General features: G+C 44.8%; 1 protein-coding gene across 10 annotated transcripts in view; it reads right to left on the bottom strand.

The window, feature by feature from the left end:
- TMCC3 (transmembrane and coiled-coil domain family 3) overlaps positions 1–16,155 on the bottom strand; it is a 396,915-nt gene that overhangs the window by 81,738 nt on the left and 299,022 nt on the right. For 7 of the 10 annotated variants that reach the window (XM_079937184.1, XM_079937185.1, XM_079937186.1 and 4 more), the window contains 3 exons: positions 10,957–11,873; positions 8,050–8,185; positions 296–2,935 (listed from right to left, as the gene is read on the bottom strand). In XM_079937184.1, the coding sequence (XP_079793310.1) occupies positions 2,633–2,935; positions 8,050–8,185; positions 10,957–11,858 (1,341 nt within the window). In that variant the 5' untranslated portion in view covers positions 11,859–11,873 and the 3' untranslated portion in view covers positions 296–2,632. Of the gene's footprint in view, positions 1–295; positions 2,936–8,049; positions 8,186–10,956; positions 11,874–16,155 lie in introns of those variants that run through there. The other 3 variants (XR_013830535.1, XM_079937188.1, XM_079937181.1) reach the window with 1 other exon arrangement.

Genomic DNA, 16,155 nt, shown 5'->3' with positions numbered 1-16,155 from the left:
GAGCACTATTTTCATTGTATATTTATAACATTTTATTTAATCTCCTTGGAGTGAAAAGCAGCAACAGTGGGAAAGTTTATTCTTTAAGAAGAAAATAATAAACTGCGGAGAGTGAAAGTCTCCTTGGAGGATATCATCTTATTAAAAAGCTTCATGAACTTGCAATGAGACTCTAAAATAAATACACTGTGTAGGTTGAGCATCTCCAAGTGAAAACAAGGTTTCTGAAATCTAATGAGAATCACCAGAAATATGAATTCTTTAAAAAACAAAAAGAATTCATGATCAGGTGGGATGATTTAGATCCTACAGTATTTCAGAAGAGAGTCAGTTTCAAGCAGCTTCTATTAACAGCTCCAGCCTGGAGGGGGTGAATTGTGTTGCTTTCTTCTCCACCTTTCTCCCCGGGGAGGAGACACACTGATCACAGGTCTGGCTGAGCGACGGAGCAGAGTGTTGGGGCGTGAGAAGGAGGCCCATGCCTACCGGGAGGGAAGGGCCAGGGATCTCACTCTTTCTCTCTAAACCACCAGCGGCATCTACACCTACCCTACTGCCTGGCACCTCCAAAGTGCCTCAGAAACGTTCAGAGAAATCAAGAGGAGCCCATCCAGGAGCCATCTTGATTCAAGGGCCTAAGTTACACCCGGCCCTCAGCCCGCATGGAGACTGAAGCCCACAGACAACAGGGAATGCTGGTCATGAAAACGGAAAAGCAAAAAGCAGCACAACATTGCTCCTCTCTCCCTTCCCTGGATCTGCAACCTGTTTCTGTCCCCTGGACTGGATGGACCACAGTGTATTTACAGCCAACTTGGGAGACCAGGGGAGAGCCTGGCAGTGCAAGGGGACACAGCCATGAGATGGGGTGGGACTCCCTCTTCCCTGAATGCAAGATACTTTAAGCCAAAGATTTTGTGAAATGATGTTTATTGTTTTAAAAAGCTCGAGTCTGGAATTAGATAGTAATGATAGTTGCCTAAGTGTGAATTGACTAAAACCACTGAATTGTAAACTTAAAAAAAAGCAAGCTTAAGTTGTATGAGACTCACCCACACTGGACTTGTACCAAACGCCTGACTATTCCATTCCCTCAAACCATGGCTTATGTCACATTTTTTTCAGGAGATTTCCCTAAGAGCAGCTATTTGCAAATTATTACACTTAAAATTTAAATCCAGACGATTTGATGTTTTCTGGAAGAAAATGTACACTAACATGCTTCTTTATGCCTTCAGATAACAAAACAGCTGGTGTGAGAAGGGGCTGAACAACAGTTTCCATTAGATTCTCATAGGACTTCCTTTTTGTTATATACGCAGAGAAACAGATCTAAAGGAAAATATAATCTGGGCTCAAGGTAGTGAATGGCATCCCCCAAACAGACCAAAGATGTTGACTTTCCATGGAGTGAAAGTGTGGCCACTCCACGTATTACCTCAGAACTTATCCTAAGAGAGAGATGGCAACCTTGGCTCAGACACTGCATCTAATTTATTTTATTCCTGCTGGTCTTTCAGGGTCTGACGAGGACCCTCCCTCAATCTTCATCCAGGTGACCTGCACCCACTCATCTAGCTGCCACCCAGTTAGATCACACGTCATATTTTCTTCCCCTTTTCCAGTGTACCTACCTCAGGGCACTTTAGCTTTATAAGCTACGATGCTGTTGTCCTTGAAGAGAAACAGAAACACTGCAACACGAGCAACCTTTTCCTTTTACTGAGTAAGCTTTGCTATCCCTCACAGACTGAATAAAGTGAATCACATCGCAGAGGGGCGCATCACAGCGAAGATGTGCCCAAACGCAAACCTCCAGTGTAGTGCTTATCAGACATCAACTTCACGTTAAAGATGCTTTGGAAGCATCTCTACATGCCTTGAAGGTGGTGCATAAGACAACCAGTGAATGTGAAATCAGGAGTGCGGCTCCCTGGGTATAAGAAGGTAAGGTCCATTCATAAATATTCATGTCTTACCATTTAAAGAGAAACCGAACACTTAAGTTAGACTTTTGATGGATCAACAGGTGTGTTATAAGATTTCCATGTGATAGAGAGTCACGAACAGTTGACCACTGTGGACACTGGGCACACATGGGACCTATGGTCATCAGTGAACAGTGGGGCGGATTACACGGGATTTACTGTGCTTCCACGGGCCACACGTGCTCACATGGGCAACGCCTATGCTTCTTCACCTCCCCAAGTCATGCCACACCCTTGCTGCTTATAGGACGCGGGGAAAACACAACCGCCAGCAAGAGTGCAGCTCAATTTTGACAGAGACTTAAGAGAGAGAGATTTAAAATCCCTTCTGGGTCACTAATCACACCAAGTGCTCAGCAACCAGAGGCTGACCATGCTGGACTAGGCAGGTGGGCAGGAAGCCTGGTCTGATTAAGGCAGTGAGCAACGTGGTGAGAGCATGGAAACAGATTCACGGTAACCACGTACAGGGACCCAGCTGGCAAGTGCTACCGAGAGAAGAGAACTGCAGTTATTTACAACGCGCAGCCGTGGCCCTTGTAACCTTCCGTCGGCACAAACGTTCATTTTAAAATCTGGTAGTATGCAGAGAATTTTCTCCAAAATAAAAACTTGAAAGAACATGAGGACAGGAACCAGCGGCTTCATCTTGGTATTATTATCCTTTCTATGGCACAGAGAATATGGTCCCAGTTTTTACAGAATATTGCCAGGAGAGTCACAGCGAAGAAGGTGCCGAGAATGTGGAAGCGGCTCTTCATCATGGGTGAGATGAACTTGGCGATGGTGGACACACACACCAGGATGACAGTCATGAAGGCCAGGACCACATTGATGCATTTCCCCAGGAGGACCTTGGCGTTCACGGTGTCTGTCTGCAGGGCTTGCTGCTCCTGCTGGTGGAGCTCCAACTTAGAAATGCGAGTCTGGCAGGACTCCAAGGCTTCCTGTGGGCGAGAGGGAGAGCGAGGATCAAATGCTGTTGAGATCACCCGCAACACGTGAGCGTGAGCTGGGACGTGCGCGAGGGCCACCCAGCTCAGGATGCTGCTGCCTGTGCAGCTTCGAACTGACGATGATAACGATGACGATGGTGATGACAGACAGAGAAGTAAGACAAGAATCCCAAGGCTCACGTTATCCTGTCCTTCACAGACAGAACGCGCATGTATCTACAACCATGAAGTACCATGAATGAGGAATTACGGTTAGGTATTTTTGACTCCACCTATATTTAAAATAAAGTGCATAAAATACTGGCATCTGGTGGAACCATCAGAGACAAACCAGAAGAGGGGTGGGATTCCGTTTTGTGACAGGTGACTAACTCCAGTCACGGGGCAGGTGACATCTCCAACTGCTAGTCCTTTTGTTGTTTTCTTTTTGGCTGTGCCACACGGCATGTGGGATCTTAGTTCCCTGACCAGGGATCGAACCGGGGCTCCCTGCAGTGGAAGCACAGAGTCCTAACCACTGGACTGCCAGGGAAGTCCCACCAACTGCTAGTCCTTATTCCACTGCTCAGTCCATGTGCACCTGTTACAGACCAGTGGAGAACGGAGGGAGGGATGGGGCCCGGCTGACTGTGGGGCTCTCATGGCTGCTCTTCGAACGCTGCGTTACCAGGGCGCTATCTGAAGCTACAGCTTCTCCCCAGATCTCATTCTTGCCAAGGCTTTGATTACTAGACACGGACGACTCCAAGTATCTCCAGTCCAGCTGTCTCTCTTGAGATTGACTCATGTGTCTACATGCGTCCTGGACATCTCCACTTTGAGCTTCTTAAAAGCACCTCAAATGCACCATGGCCAGTTGTGGATTCATATCTGCACCTTCCCTGCTCCTGCCATCAACCGTGTCCCTTCCAATTCCTCTTCTCAGAAAACAGCACCTGATGCACCGAGTTGTCATGTGAGAAACGTGAGAGGCATGCCTTGACACCCCTCTCGTCTAATCCAGCACCCGGCCCCTCCGATGCAACATCTGGTATTTAGCTTAACTGGTCCATTTCTCTCTCCTCCCACAGTAACCCCCCACCTCAGTCATCAGGGTCTCCACCTGCAGTAACTTTCCACTCATTTCTCTTCACACCCTCTTGGTCTTCAACCTCATGAATCCACTTTCCACACAGCAGCCCAAGTGATCTTTGAAGGACGCATATCTGATGTCACTCCTTCTTGTAGAAACTTTTAAATCTTTAACGTGGTCCAGGCCCAGCCACTGTCTCCTGCCTTGCTTACCTGGTAAGCCTCCTCCCCCCTCACTGTGTTCTGGCCATACCGGCTTTTTGAAGTTCTGAAAAGGACCATGCTCAGGGCCTTTGCACACGCAGTGTGCTGTGGCCGAAAGGTTTGCCTCCCCACACACCATTCCCCTCTACCTTTCAGGTCCCACATTGATGGTCACATCCTGAGGGACACCCTCCTGGACCCACCAGACTATGTCAAGTCTCCCTCTGGCCCTTGTCCCTAACCAAGGGACCACACCTGCACCGCGCAGGAGGTACGTGCTGGCAGCAGGAGGTACGTGCTGGCTGAATGCTCCAGACTGGATGCCAGTAATGGGATATGAGGCTTGAGAGAGAAAAACCTTACACCTCTCGGGAGAAAAGGATCGAAGTAGAGGTGGTACAAGGAGCTCCTTTTAGTTCACGAGTCTGTTTTCCAACCCATTTACCAATATGTGTTTGCTCAATTAAAATCCAGTCATGTTTTCAGGTTTTAAACGAGCATAATGGCTCCAAAACTTATTTACTTTCCTTCTGCTGAACATACTCTATGGGCCAAGGGTTCTCTGTTACTATAGGAACTTCCATTACACAGGTTACCAACAAAAAAGGTACAACTTCTTCAGATCTCACATTCTAAAAAGTTCCGGCTTTCTATAATGACAGGCGAGTGCCCCCAATATCATGCATTCTTTTCAAACACTTAGGCCCATGGTGTCCTCTCTTTTAGGCATGGCATGGAAAAGGTGATAGGACAGGATAAAAGATCAACACTTTAGGCAAATTCATTCATCTGTGATTGGGTTGATGAATTACATACACAAATAGACTAATCCTAGAACTGCCTTAGAACTTCTGTCAAATTTTTTACCAAAAGGAAAATCCAAGAAAATTAAGCAGTGAATTCGTAAGGAATTTTGGTCACAGCACCCACTAAGAGATATACAGACCCACAATCTTTAGTACTTCCTCGGGCCCAGTATTTAACTTATTGGGGATAAGGACAGAGGACAGGATTGTCTTTAAACTCTTCTAATTGAGAATTCAGGGTTAAAAAACTCATTTGTGTTTTAAAACAACAACAAAACCCTTGCATCCCTATAGGCAACAGTCACCCTCATCTATACGACTCCATCATCTTGTATAACCCTGCTTATAAGAACAAAAGAAACAAGAAATAAAGAGGAAGCTGAGCAGGTCCAACTGCCAAAAGCCTCAAGAAATATGGCTACTCATACATAATAAATACAAAAACTGGCCAATATTTATTTTTATCCGCTTATTATGTGTCAGGTAAAGATTTAAGTACTTTACATGTCTTATCCCATTTAATCCTCCTGACAGCCTTTTGAGGTAGAGCTCATTAATATTTCCATTATATAGATGAGGAAACTGAGGCACAGCGTTGATGTTGCAGGTTTATGGTAAGAGGCAGAGCCAGGATTCTAACTATCCTAACAAGGAAGACCCTCCAGCCACTCACACAGGCATCCTCTTTGCACTTCTGAGCTACAAGGTGAAACTAGAAAATGCTGAAATGAACTCTTCTACATTTTTAAGCTCTCTTTGTGAAGTCCCTCCCTTTATCTTACCCCTCCATCTCTAAAGTATGTTTCTTTAAAAAAAGGAATAATAATATAAACCCAAACAATCCTCTAAATAAGAAAACCATATATTTAAACATCAGTTAGTGGCATCCCAGACATATTCTAAAACAGAATGCTCTAATAAAACAGACTGCACTGTCCACCTGGCAACACTTCACATTTAAACGGGTTCCCATTTTTTAAACCAGTCAGCAGTGAAGTTAAGTCTCCTAGCCCAGAGCAGTGGCAGAAATCCCCCAAGTGTCTTCTGCACCAGGGTCCTCAGAGGCGAACAAGTCTGATCTGTGGCTCCCAGAAGTGTCCAAGTAGACGTCTGGGATTAGCACAGGCTCAGCCCCAGACACAGTGTGGAACAAAACGTGGGTGGCTAAAAGTCTGGCTTACACACTGTGGGAGAAATCTCTCCTTCTGTTTCAGCCCCTTGTAAAGTGGGGCTGGAGAAAGTAAGCACTGCCTACGAAGAAAATGTGTAAAACTGAAGCTGAGCATGACTGCGAGAGTATACTTCTTTGTTTTTTTCTTTAAAGAGGTGATCAATGGGCATGTAAATCACTGCAGCCATTATGGAAAACACTATAGAGGTTCCTCCAAAAATTAAAAATAGAACTACAATACGACACAGCAATCCCACTTCTCTGTATATACCTGAAGGAAATTAAATCAGTACCTAGAAGAGAAATCCACACCCTCATATTTATTGCAGCATTATTGACAATAGCCAAGACATGGAAACAACCCAAGTGTCCACTGATGGACGAACAAAGAAAATGAGGTACACATACACACACACACAGACACACACAGGCACACTATGCAGCCGTGAGAAAGAAAGAAATAGTTCCATGTGCAGCAACATGGATGGACCTAAAGGGTATTTTGCTAAGTGAAATGAGTCAGACAGAGACAAATAACTACTGTATGATCTCACTTATCTGGCAGAATCTAAAAGGGGAAGGGAGGTAAAATGGATGAAAGGGATCAAAAGGCACAAACTTCCAGTGATAAGGTGAATAAGTCCTGGGGAATGTACTGTACAGCTTGGTCACTATAGTTAACAACACTGTATTGTATATTTGAAACTTGCTAAGGGAGTAAGCCTTAAAAGTTCTCATCATAAGAGAACAAATTTGTAACTATGTGAGGTGATGAATGTTAACTAAACTTATTGTGGTGATAATTTTGCAATATGTACACATACCAAATATTATATTGTACACCTTAAACTAATACCATTATATGTCAGTCAATGATATCAGAATAAAAACTGGGGGGAAAAGAGATCCTCTAGTACCCCTAAAAAAAGGAGCTCAAGAAGCCTAGGGTTGCTTCACTACAGCGTTAGTATCACATTAATACTGGAGCATGCCTTTGTTTATACTGATCCAGTTACCCCTTCCCTCCATCCATCAGGATCCCACCCACCTTCAAGTCCCACCTCCTCCAGGACATTTATTCACATTCATTACTCAAGGATTATCTGCAAGACCTTGGTCAAGTCACTTAACCTCTCTGTGCCTTGGTCTCCACATCTGAGAAATTAAGAGAATAACAAAAACTACCTCAAAGGGCTGTTGTGAGGAACAGATGGGGAAATTAGACATGTAAAGTGCTTTGATAGTGCTTGGAACACGGTATGCACTCAACTGCTTGAAATTCCCACAAATATGAAAGCTATTATTTTAGAGATGAGCAAATAGACTTAAGGCTTGCTCAGGACCATGAAGCTGGTAAATGGCTGGGACTGAAGTCCAGTGTCTGACCACTAAGTGGACCCCTGCCCCACTTGTCCATAGCTTGCTGGGCACTGCACGCCTAAATTTCTGAGGCTTTCAGAGTCTGCGTCACGTGATTTGGCCCTTGTTCACATTGTCTTGAGCCAAGTGGCAGTTGTGTTACTTCTGACCCTCCACCTAGGCGAGCATGCCGAAGGCAAGATTTATCCAATGTTTTAAAATTTGTAAAAACTGTGGTGATGGTGGGGAGAGTAGAGTATCGGTGATAGGCTTGGGGTAGATAATAAATATTTGCTAACTAATTTAGGCAGAAAGTAAACAGAACATAGCTTAATGTCTATAACATGAGCTAATGGGGTTAATATGGTGAAGAATAAATGTTTGCTCCACATGCCAGAAATCCCTTCAGGCTTGGGGGTAATGCACTTAGTTTGTTAAATGAATGAAAGGCTGGGAAGAGCCCACGTGAGCTCTAGTGGGGAGAGGAAAGGCACCTGGATGTCCCGTGACCGCTCGTGGGCCTGGTAGGCCACCTTCTCCTCGATGCTGGCCAGCTCCTGCTTCAGGTTGGACGTCTCGTGCTGATGCAGGTCCGTGAGGTCATGCAGCTGGTCTTCCAGTCGCTCGTACCTTTCCAAAGAGAGGAGGTGATTCTGAACGTGACATTTCAAAGGTGTTCTGACAGCACTTAGAAAACGGCATCCTTTGTGTCTCACTGTCACCAGTGCCCCTTGGCTTGCTCTCATCCCCAGGCAGACTGTGCTTCCAAAAAAGTAAGTCAAGCTGTGGGGAACATGCTTTTGGAAAACACTGAACTCTAGCTCCAGAAAGGACTGGTCTCTGCAGTCTTAACTCTGTCCGCACCGCTGAGGGTTCATGCAAACCAAACCTGGCTTTTCCACCCACATCAGACCAACACCTGGCTGTGGGGACAACAGGACAGGCCTTATCACTGGCACATTCACCAGGGCTGGTCAGGAGACAGGGCTGTCAATCCTCCTGCTAAAGGCGAGGACCCACTGGCATCCCGGTGCTCTTCCCTCTTCCGACCCCACAGTGCCTAATGGTTCACGGCCACAGCTCTCATGCGCCAGAGAGGCTGTAAGGAAATGACCGATTTCTACGCTGGAGCCAATTCCACTTATTTCCCAGTGCACACAGTGATTCCGAATACATGTGTCAGCGCTTAGGACTTAAGTGTCAATTAAAAAATCATGCTTCTTGCAAATTAAAGATGGCTTATCAGGTGGCACTTCCGAAAGTCCAAATCTAAAGTAACAGAACCACAAAGATTCCCATTCCCACCCCCAATCCCCTCAGAGAAGGGAATTTTGTATTGTATTTGAAACCCTGTAATATTTATTTGGAAACAGGAAGCACTATTTGGGGAAGGTGCATTAGCCTGGATGACTTCGATCAACGCCAGTTTTAGACGCTTAGTCACCTCATAGAATCATTTTAAAAAACACTTTGATATAGATTTAATGATTTTTCTCAGGTAGGATTTCACAGGTGCCCAATGTTGGTGTTTTGTAAGCAAGCCTTTAAAAAATCTCTTGACAGATGAATGGATAAAGAAGACAGGGTACATATATACAAAGGAATATTACTCAGCCATAAAAAAAAGTATGAAATAATGACATTTGCAGCAACATGGATGGACCTAGAGATTATCATACTAAGTGAAGTAATAAGTCAGACTGAGAAAGACAAACATCATATGCTATCACTTATATGTGGACTCTAAAAAAAAATGATACAAATGAACTTACTTATAAAACAGAAACAGACTCACAGACTTAGAAAACAAACTGATGATTTCCAAAGGGGAAAGGTGGCAGGGAGGGATGAATTAGGAGTTTGGGATTAATGTCTACACACTACTATACATAAAATAGATAATCAACAAGGACCTACTATATGGCACAGGGAACTCTACTCAATACTCTTAATAACCTATATGGGAAAAGAAGCTGAAAAAGAATAGATATATGTATAACTGAATCACTTTGCTGTATACCTGAAACTAACACAACATTATTAGTCACCTATACTCCAATGTAAAATAAAAACTAAAAAAAAAAAAAAAATCTCTTAAAGGAAGTAATACAGTGAGTGACCAAATCATGGAGATCACAAACATGTTATATAACAAATGAGAGCCAAAGCTGTCCTAACGGATGCTTGTGACTTGAAATAAAGGGATCCAAAGGGTGCTGTATCCCAAACTATCTGAATGGAATTAAAGTCAATATTATCTGGAAAAACTGTGACGCAGAAACACTTCTTATGTGACAAAGAATCCAAAGTCAAAGATGTAGGTGGAAAGTTTTTAAAAAATCATTTCATAAAATATGACAGCCGAAAAAAGCCACATCTCTAAATTAACACATATATAAAATCATATATCACATAAAAAACGTGTAAAGTAAATTTAAATTTTAACTCTTACCATATGTAATAGGCATTCACTTTTTTTTTTTTGCGGTACGCGGGCCTCTCACTGTTGTGGCCTCTCCCGTTGCGGAGCACAGGCTCCGAACGCGCAGGCTCAGCGGCCATGGCTCACGGGCCCAGCCGCTCCGCGGCATGTGGGATCTTCCCAGACTGGGGCACGAACCCGTGTCCCCTGCATCGGCAGGCGGACTCTCAACCACTGCGCCACCAGGGAAGCCCTAGGCATTCACTTTTTAATCTACATTTTTAGAAGTTAACATTTATTTGACAAAAAAACTTGGGGGTGCATATTTTTACTGGGAAAATGGTGGAAAATCACCTCATACTTGGGCATACACACTAGTTAAGCTAGAGGCACCTAAAAGCCAGCCTACACAACACCGGACTTTAAAAATTAGCTAATATAATCCACGAGATTTGAATTTATTATTGATTATACTTATAATCTTAAGATTCCTTTTGAAAGCTCTTCATTTAGGGCGAAAGTTTACTGAGCAAAATACAATATCATAAAAAAATACACTATATAAAGACTTCAAGATTTATGTACCAAATAAAAGCTACCTAGCTGGACAATGAATTCGTTTTTTACTTGACAGTTATTATGGAGGGAAATCAAATACAGATCTACGAATTGGTGTACCGAGACCTCATAACAGCAGCCTACTGAGTCAGGAGCTCAGTATGCACGAGTCATCGACTATATAGTGATATTTTAACAGACCCACATGTATAAGGTCTTTCTCTAAGCTGTCAGGCTTCAAGTCACAAATTACAAAACTAAGAATCACAAGGTATGGCAAGAACTACCGATTCCTAAATGCCTTTTGACCTATATCCATATTTACAGAAAATACAACCACTAGCATATCACCTTCGAGCAATCTCTCCGCAGGTAGTAACTCGTACTTCTGAAAGAATGTGAAGAGAAGAGCATGAAATACCTGTATGTCTCCTCTTGCAGGGTCTGAGAGATGAAGCCATACTCCCTCTTGAACTGCGCCTTCAGTGCCTCAATGTCCTCGGCCAGCTGCGCCTGGGTGTCCTTGATCTCCCTGAGCTCCTCCAGGATGGCCGTGAGCTTGCCCTGGCTGTCCAGTGCGCCAGTGCCCCCGGCCCCAAACGACTGGTTCCCGTTGCTATCGGCGGAGCCTGACGTGCCGCTCGAGCACTCGTCGTCGCTGCCGTACTTGGGCTTGTTCACGATGGTGGCGCTGCCCCCGTAGGCCCTGGCGCTGGTCTCGGGCCGGAACTCCTCCAAGGAGTTTCTTAGGTGAGCGATATTGTCGGCACTGCCAAACTTATTCCGGATCAAGTTGGCGAACTCTCTGGGCTTGCTGAAGACGAACACGGGTGGGGTGAGGGACACCCCCGGCAGGCCCGACTTACTGCTCTCCAGGCTGTGGGGAGCGGTGCGAGCCTTGGCCTGGGCATCCTTCAGAGGGGACTGGATGTCCTTCAAGTTGTCCTTGGCAATGTCCTTTGAGCTCCTGGGGGCCCCATTCTGCTCGAGCTCCCGGAGCTTTCTGTGATACTGCTCTAACTTCTTCTGCAGCTGGGCAATGGATTGAGCCGACTTCTGATTCTTCTTCTCAAAGACCTGCTTGATGCGGCCAGCCTGCTGCTTGTCTGCGCTGCTGACTAGTTCCAGATACTCTGCGACATTCCCATCGCGGGACGTTTGCTCGATTCTTATCTGCTCTGTGACCTTTAGAATTTTCTGCTTCAGGCTGTCCGCGCTGAGTTTGACCTTGTGGAAGTCCAGGATGCCATCTGGTACATCAAAGTTGAGGTTGGTGTCCGACCCGCCTCGGCGGATGTTCAGGGGAAGGCTTAGGGTATTCATGTCATGACGTTCTACCTGGAGGAGACAGGGAAGAAGCACTTTCAGACTAGAAGTCGAAGAGACAGTCGCTGTGATGGAATCTGTGCACACACAACAGACATACTTTACGCCCCAGATTTTCAAACTGCAAGTATTCGAAAGATAAAAACTCCCTACTATCCTCTCAAGTTGAATGCAGAACAAGCCAACTCCTCCTGCACCCATGTATACGAACGATGAGATTCACCTCTGCCAGGGTATCTGACTTTCTGCCTGATTAGACAGTAACTCTTGGTTGCCAGGATAGAAAATACATAATGAGATGAGGTTATCAAGTCTGTTCTGGTTTCCCAAAGTGCCCAGGTAACTGGGATGCCTGCCATGCCCCATTCACAGTGAACTTCACCATTATGGGAAATGAACCCAATTCGGTACTCAATCATTTAAAAGGAAAATGAAAGAAAAAAAAAAAAAAAAGGAAGGGAGGGAGGGAGGGAGGGAAGGAAGGAAGGAAGGAAGCAAAGTCCCAGTAGGTACATTCGTCAACACAAGAAATTATTTTCTTAATGGAATGATTAAACAGATATGATGGAATAATATGGAGCAAGATTAATTTTAATAATTGAGTAATAAAACAACAGTATTCAGATATGGAAACAAATAACCCAAAACTCAACCAAAGTGATTAAAAACAACAATGGGGAGGGGGAAGGGGAAGCTGGGACGAAGTGAGAGAGTAGCACTGACATACATACACTACCAAATGTAAAACCGATAGCTAGTGGGAAGCAGCCGCATAGCACAGGGAAATCAGCTCGGTGCTTTGTGACCACGTAGAGGGGTGGGATAGGGAAGGTGGGAGGGAGAAGAAAGAGGGAGGGGATATGGGGATATATGTATATGTATAGCTGATTCACTCTGTTGTACAGCAGAAACTAACACACCATGTAAAGCAACTATACTCCAATAAAGATGTTAAAAACAACAACAACAGTGACAATATTAAGACCATGTGAAATAGCTTTCTCACTCAAGGGCCACCTGGAAAAAAGGAATTGCAAAGCATCATTGAGCACCCTGGCAAAGGGGGTGGCTAGATTGTGCTCTAAAAGGGAAAGGCATGCACCCCAATGTTCACTGCAGCACTATTTACAATAGCCAGGGCATGGAAGCAACCTAAATGCCCATTGACAGACAAATGGATAAAGAAGTTTTGGTACATATATACAATGGAATATTACTCAGCCATAAAAAGGAACAAAATTGGGTCATTTGTTGAGGTGTGGATGGATCTAGAGACTGTCATACAGAGTGAAGTAAGTCAGAAAGAGAAAAACAAATACCGTATATTAACGCATGTATGTGGAACCTAGAAAAATGGTACAGATGAACTGGTTTGCAGGGCAGAAATTGAGACACAGATGCAGAGGACAAACGTATGGACACCAAGCGGGGAAAGCGGCGGGGGGTGGGGGGGGTGGTGTGATGAATTGGGCGACTGGGATTGACATGTATACACTGATGTGTATAAAATTAATGACTAATAAGAACCTGCTGTATAAAAAAGTAAATAAAATAAAATTCAAAAATTAAAAAAAAAACCATACTAGGAAACTTGGAAGGATTTCCATGAGGTATTGTTGAGTGAGGTATTGTTGCTGACAATAATGAATGAATGAATGAATGAATGGGAAAGGCAAATGTGGTCTGCGCGCCAGGCACTGAATGTCCACAGGGTCTGCCTTGCCTGAGCCTCACCACCATGGCAGGCAAAGAATGTGTTACATCCATATAACATGTAGAAACAGAGACTTAAAGAGCTAGGATTTGAATCCAAGTCACCCTAACGCTGGTCCTTTTTCCACCTCAGGACACTCTACTACTCTTGTCCCCAGAGGACTAAAAACAGGTCTTTACAGAGTCTGAACACAATCTCTAAACAAAAATACTTAAGATCTAAACTGAAGCATCTTATTTTTCAAGTTAACAACCCTTTGATTAGCAAAGTGCCTTGATATAGAGTCTTGACAGAAAAAATGGGAGACAGGACAATATTCAGCTCAAGTTAGCTTTTTTTTTTTTTTTTTTTTTTTGCGGTACGCGGGCCTCTCACTGTTGTGGCCTCTCCCGTTGCGGAGCACAGGCTCCGGACGCACAGGCTTAGCGGCCATGGCTCCCGGGCCCAGCTGCTCTGCGACATGTGGGATCTTCCCGGACCGGGGCACGAACCCGTGTCCCCTGCTTTGGCAGGTGGACTCTCAACCACTGCGCCACCAGGGAAGCCCTCAAGTTAGCTTTTTTTAAGGAGAGAAGAGGCTGACATAGTAAAAAATCGCTAAGATAATAACAGACCTCATACTGCCAAAGTGACTCAGGCTCAAATGTGGACCATTTCCAACAGTGAGCATTAACATTCTGCCACATGAAAAAGGCTACCCAGGGCTTTTTCCGAAAGGGGGGAGCCCAATGGTACAGTGGGACACAATCCCAGGTCGGCGGGTCAGGCCTCTTTCACAACTTACAAAAGTTTGTTAGCGTTATTTCTCGACCCCTCTCTTCCCACACACAGCTTTGTCATGAGAGACCCTGGTTGCTTTATCTGGCAGAAGAGCATCACATAGGAAAGGCTGGAAGGAAATAAATGCCAAATCAGTGTAAGACTAGAAAAAGGGATAAAGGAATTGTGACTTCACCTGGTCAGGGGGAGGACGGGTGCAGAGACTAAAGAAGGCACATAATCATCACCTTCAGGTCCTGGAGAGATGACCGCAGGAAGTTCATGGAAGCCAAGCAGCTATGGCTCACCAGGGGACCCAAACAGGAATGGGCTCAAATTACAGTAACAAAGGATGCACTAAGCCCAGGAAATGTTTGTTTTGGGCAGACAGGGTAATTAACGGTAACGGTACAACCATGAGGCTGGAAATTCGATTTCACTGAAGATATCCAATCTGATTGTGCTACTCTACTTCACAGAAAATCTCTTTGGCTCCCTAGTGCCTCCCAAATTATGTAACACAACTTGGTCACTGTTCAGTCCACAGCTTACCTTTCAGGCCTCACCTTGCACCTGATGGATGCCAGTCATCTTAAGGGAGCCACGCAACCTAAAGTTCACATGCATGATATTCACAATGCCGGCCATCCATCCACTTGTTTATCAAACTCCAACATACTATCTATCTATCTATTTATTTATGGCTGCATCGGATCTTAGTTGCGGCACGTGGGCTTCTCCCTAGTTGTGGCATGCGGGCTTAGCTGCCCCAAGACATGTGGGATCTTAGCTCCCCGACCAGGCATCGAACCCACGTCCCCTGCATTGGAAGGTCCCAAAATCCAACATACTCTTCACAATCCATTTCAAGTGCTACTTTTTCCATGAATCTTTTCCTAGTCCCGCCAGAAAGCTGCCTGTCCTTTCTGTGATTCCCCCATGGTGCTCTTGTGGCACTTTATCCCTCCTTTTATCGCTCATCTGCTCCTTCAGGGGAGAGGTGGTACCACACCTGCACCCAGCTAGTAGAGCTAGCACTGCCCCTTATTCACAGGAGGCTGTCAATTAAATGTTTGCTGAACTAAAGCGACATCATTCTTTATTTCCAGGAGAATCTACACTGAAATCATTTAAGATACATTTGAGGAGAATAAAAAAATGACCATAGCAGTTCAGTCCACATAGACACGACCATTCCAGGTAAAGATGTTTTCTTAATACCTAGGTAGTAAGTTAGTTCTACATCATTTCAACCCGATTCAACTAAACAGAGTTTTTTTAGTATCAATGAGCAACTTGATACACAAATAAAGACTTAAACTTTAGTTGAAGTTTCATTTACATGCAGAAAAGAGCACATCTAAAAAGAATAAAACTCAAATCTTCACAAACTGTGAAACTAGTGTAACCAGGACCCAGTTTTAAAAAAGAAGAACAGAAGCTCCCCTTGTGCCCCCTTCAGTCATAACAACATCACCCCCATCTCCAGAGGTAACCACGAACCTGACTTCTAACAGAATACACTAGTTTTTTGTTGTTGTTGTTGTTTTTGCGGTATGCGGGCCTCTCACCCTTGTGGCCTCTCCCGTTGCGGAGCACAGGCTCCGGACGCGCAGGCTCAGCGGCCATGGCTCACGGGCCCAGCCGCTCCGCGGCATGTGGGATCTTCCCGGACCAGGGCACGAACCCGTGTCCCCTGCATTGGCAGGCGGACTCTCAACCACTGCGCCGCCAGGGAAGCCCAGAATACACTAGTTTTGATTAATGTATCATGTGTTCCTCTTGTCTTTCTTTTGCTCCACATTGTAAGAGTCATAAGAA

The sequence above is a fragment of the Stenella coeruleoalba genome (assembly GCF_951394435.1).
Source record: "Stenella coeruleoalba genome assembly, chromosome: 11".
NCBI lineage: Eukaryota > Metazoa > Chordata > Mammalia > Artiodactyla > Delphinidae > Stenella > Stenella coeruleoalba.
This window is presented reverse-complemented; position numbering and strand designations above follow the sequence as displayed.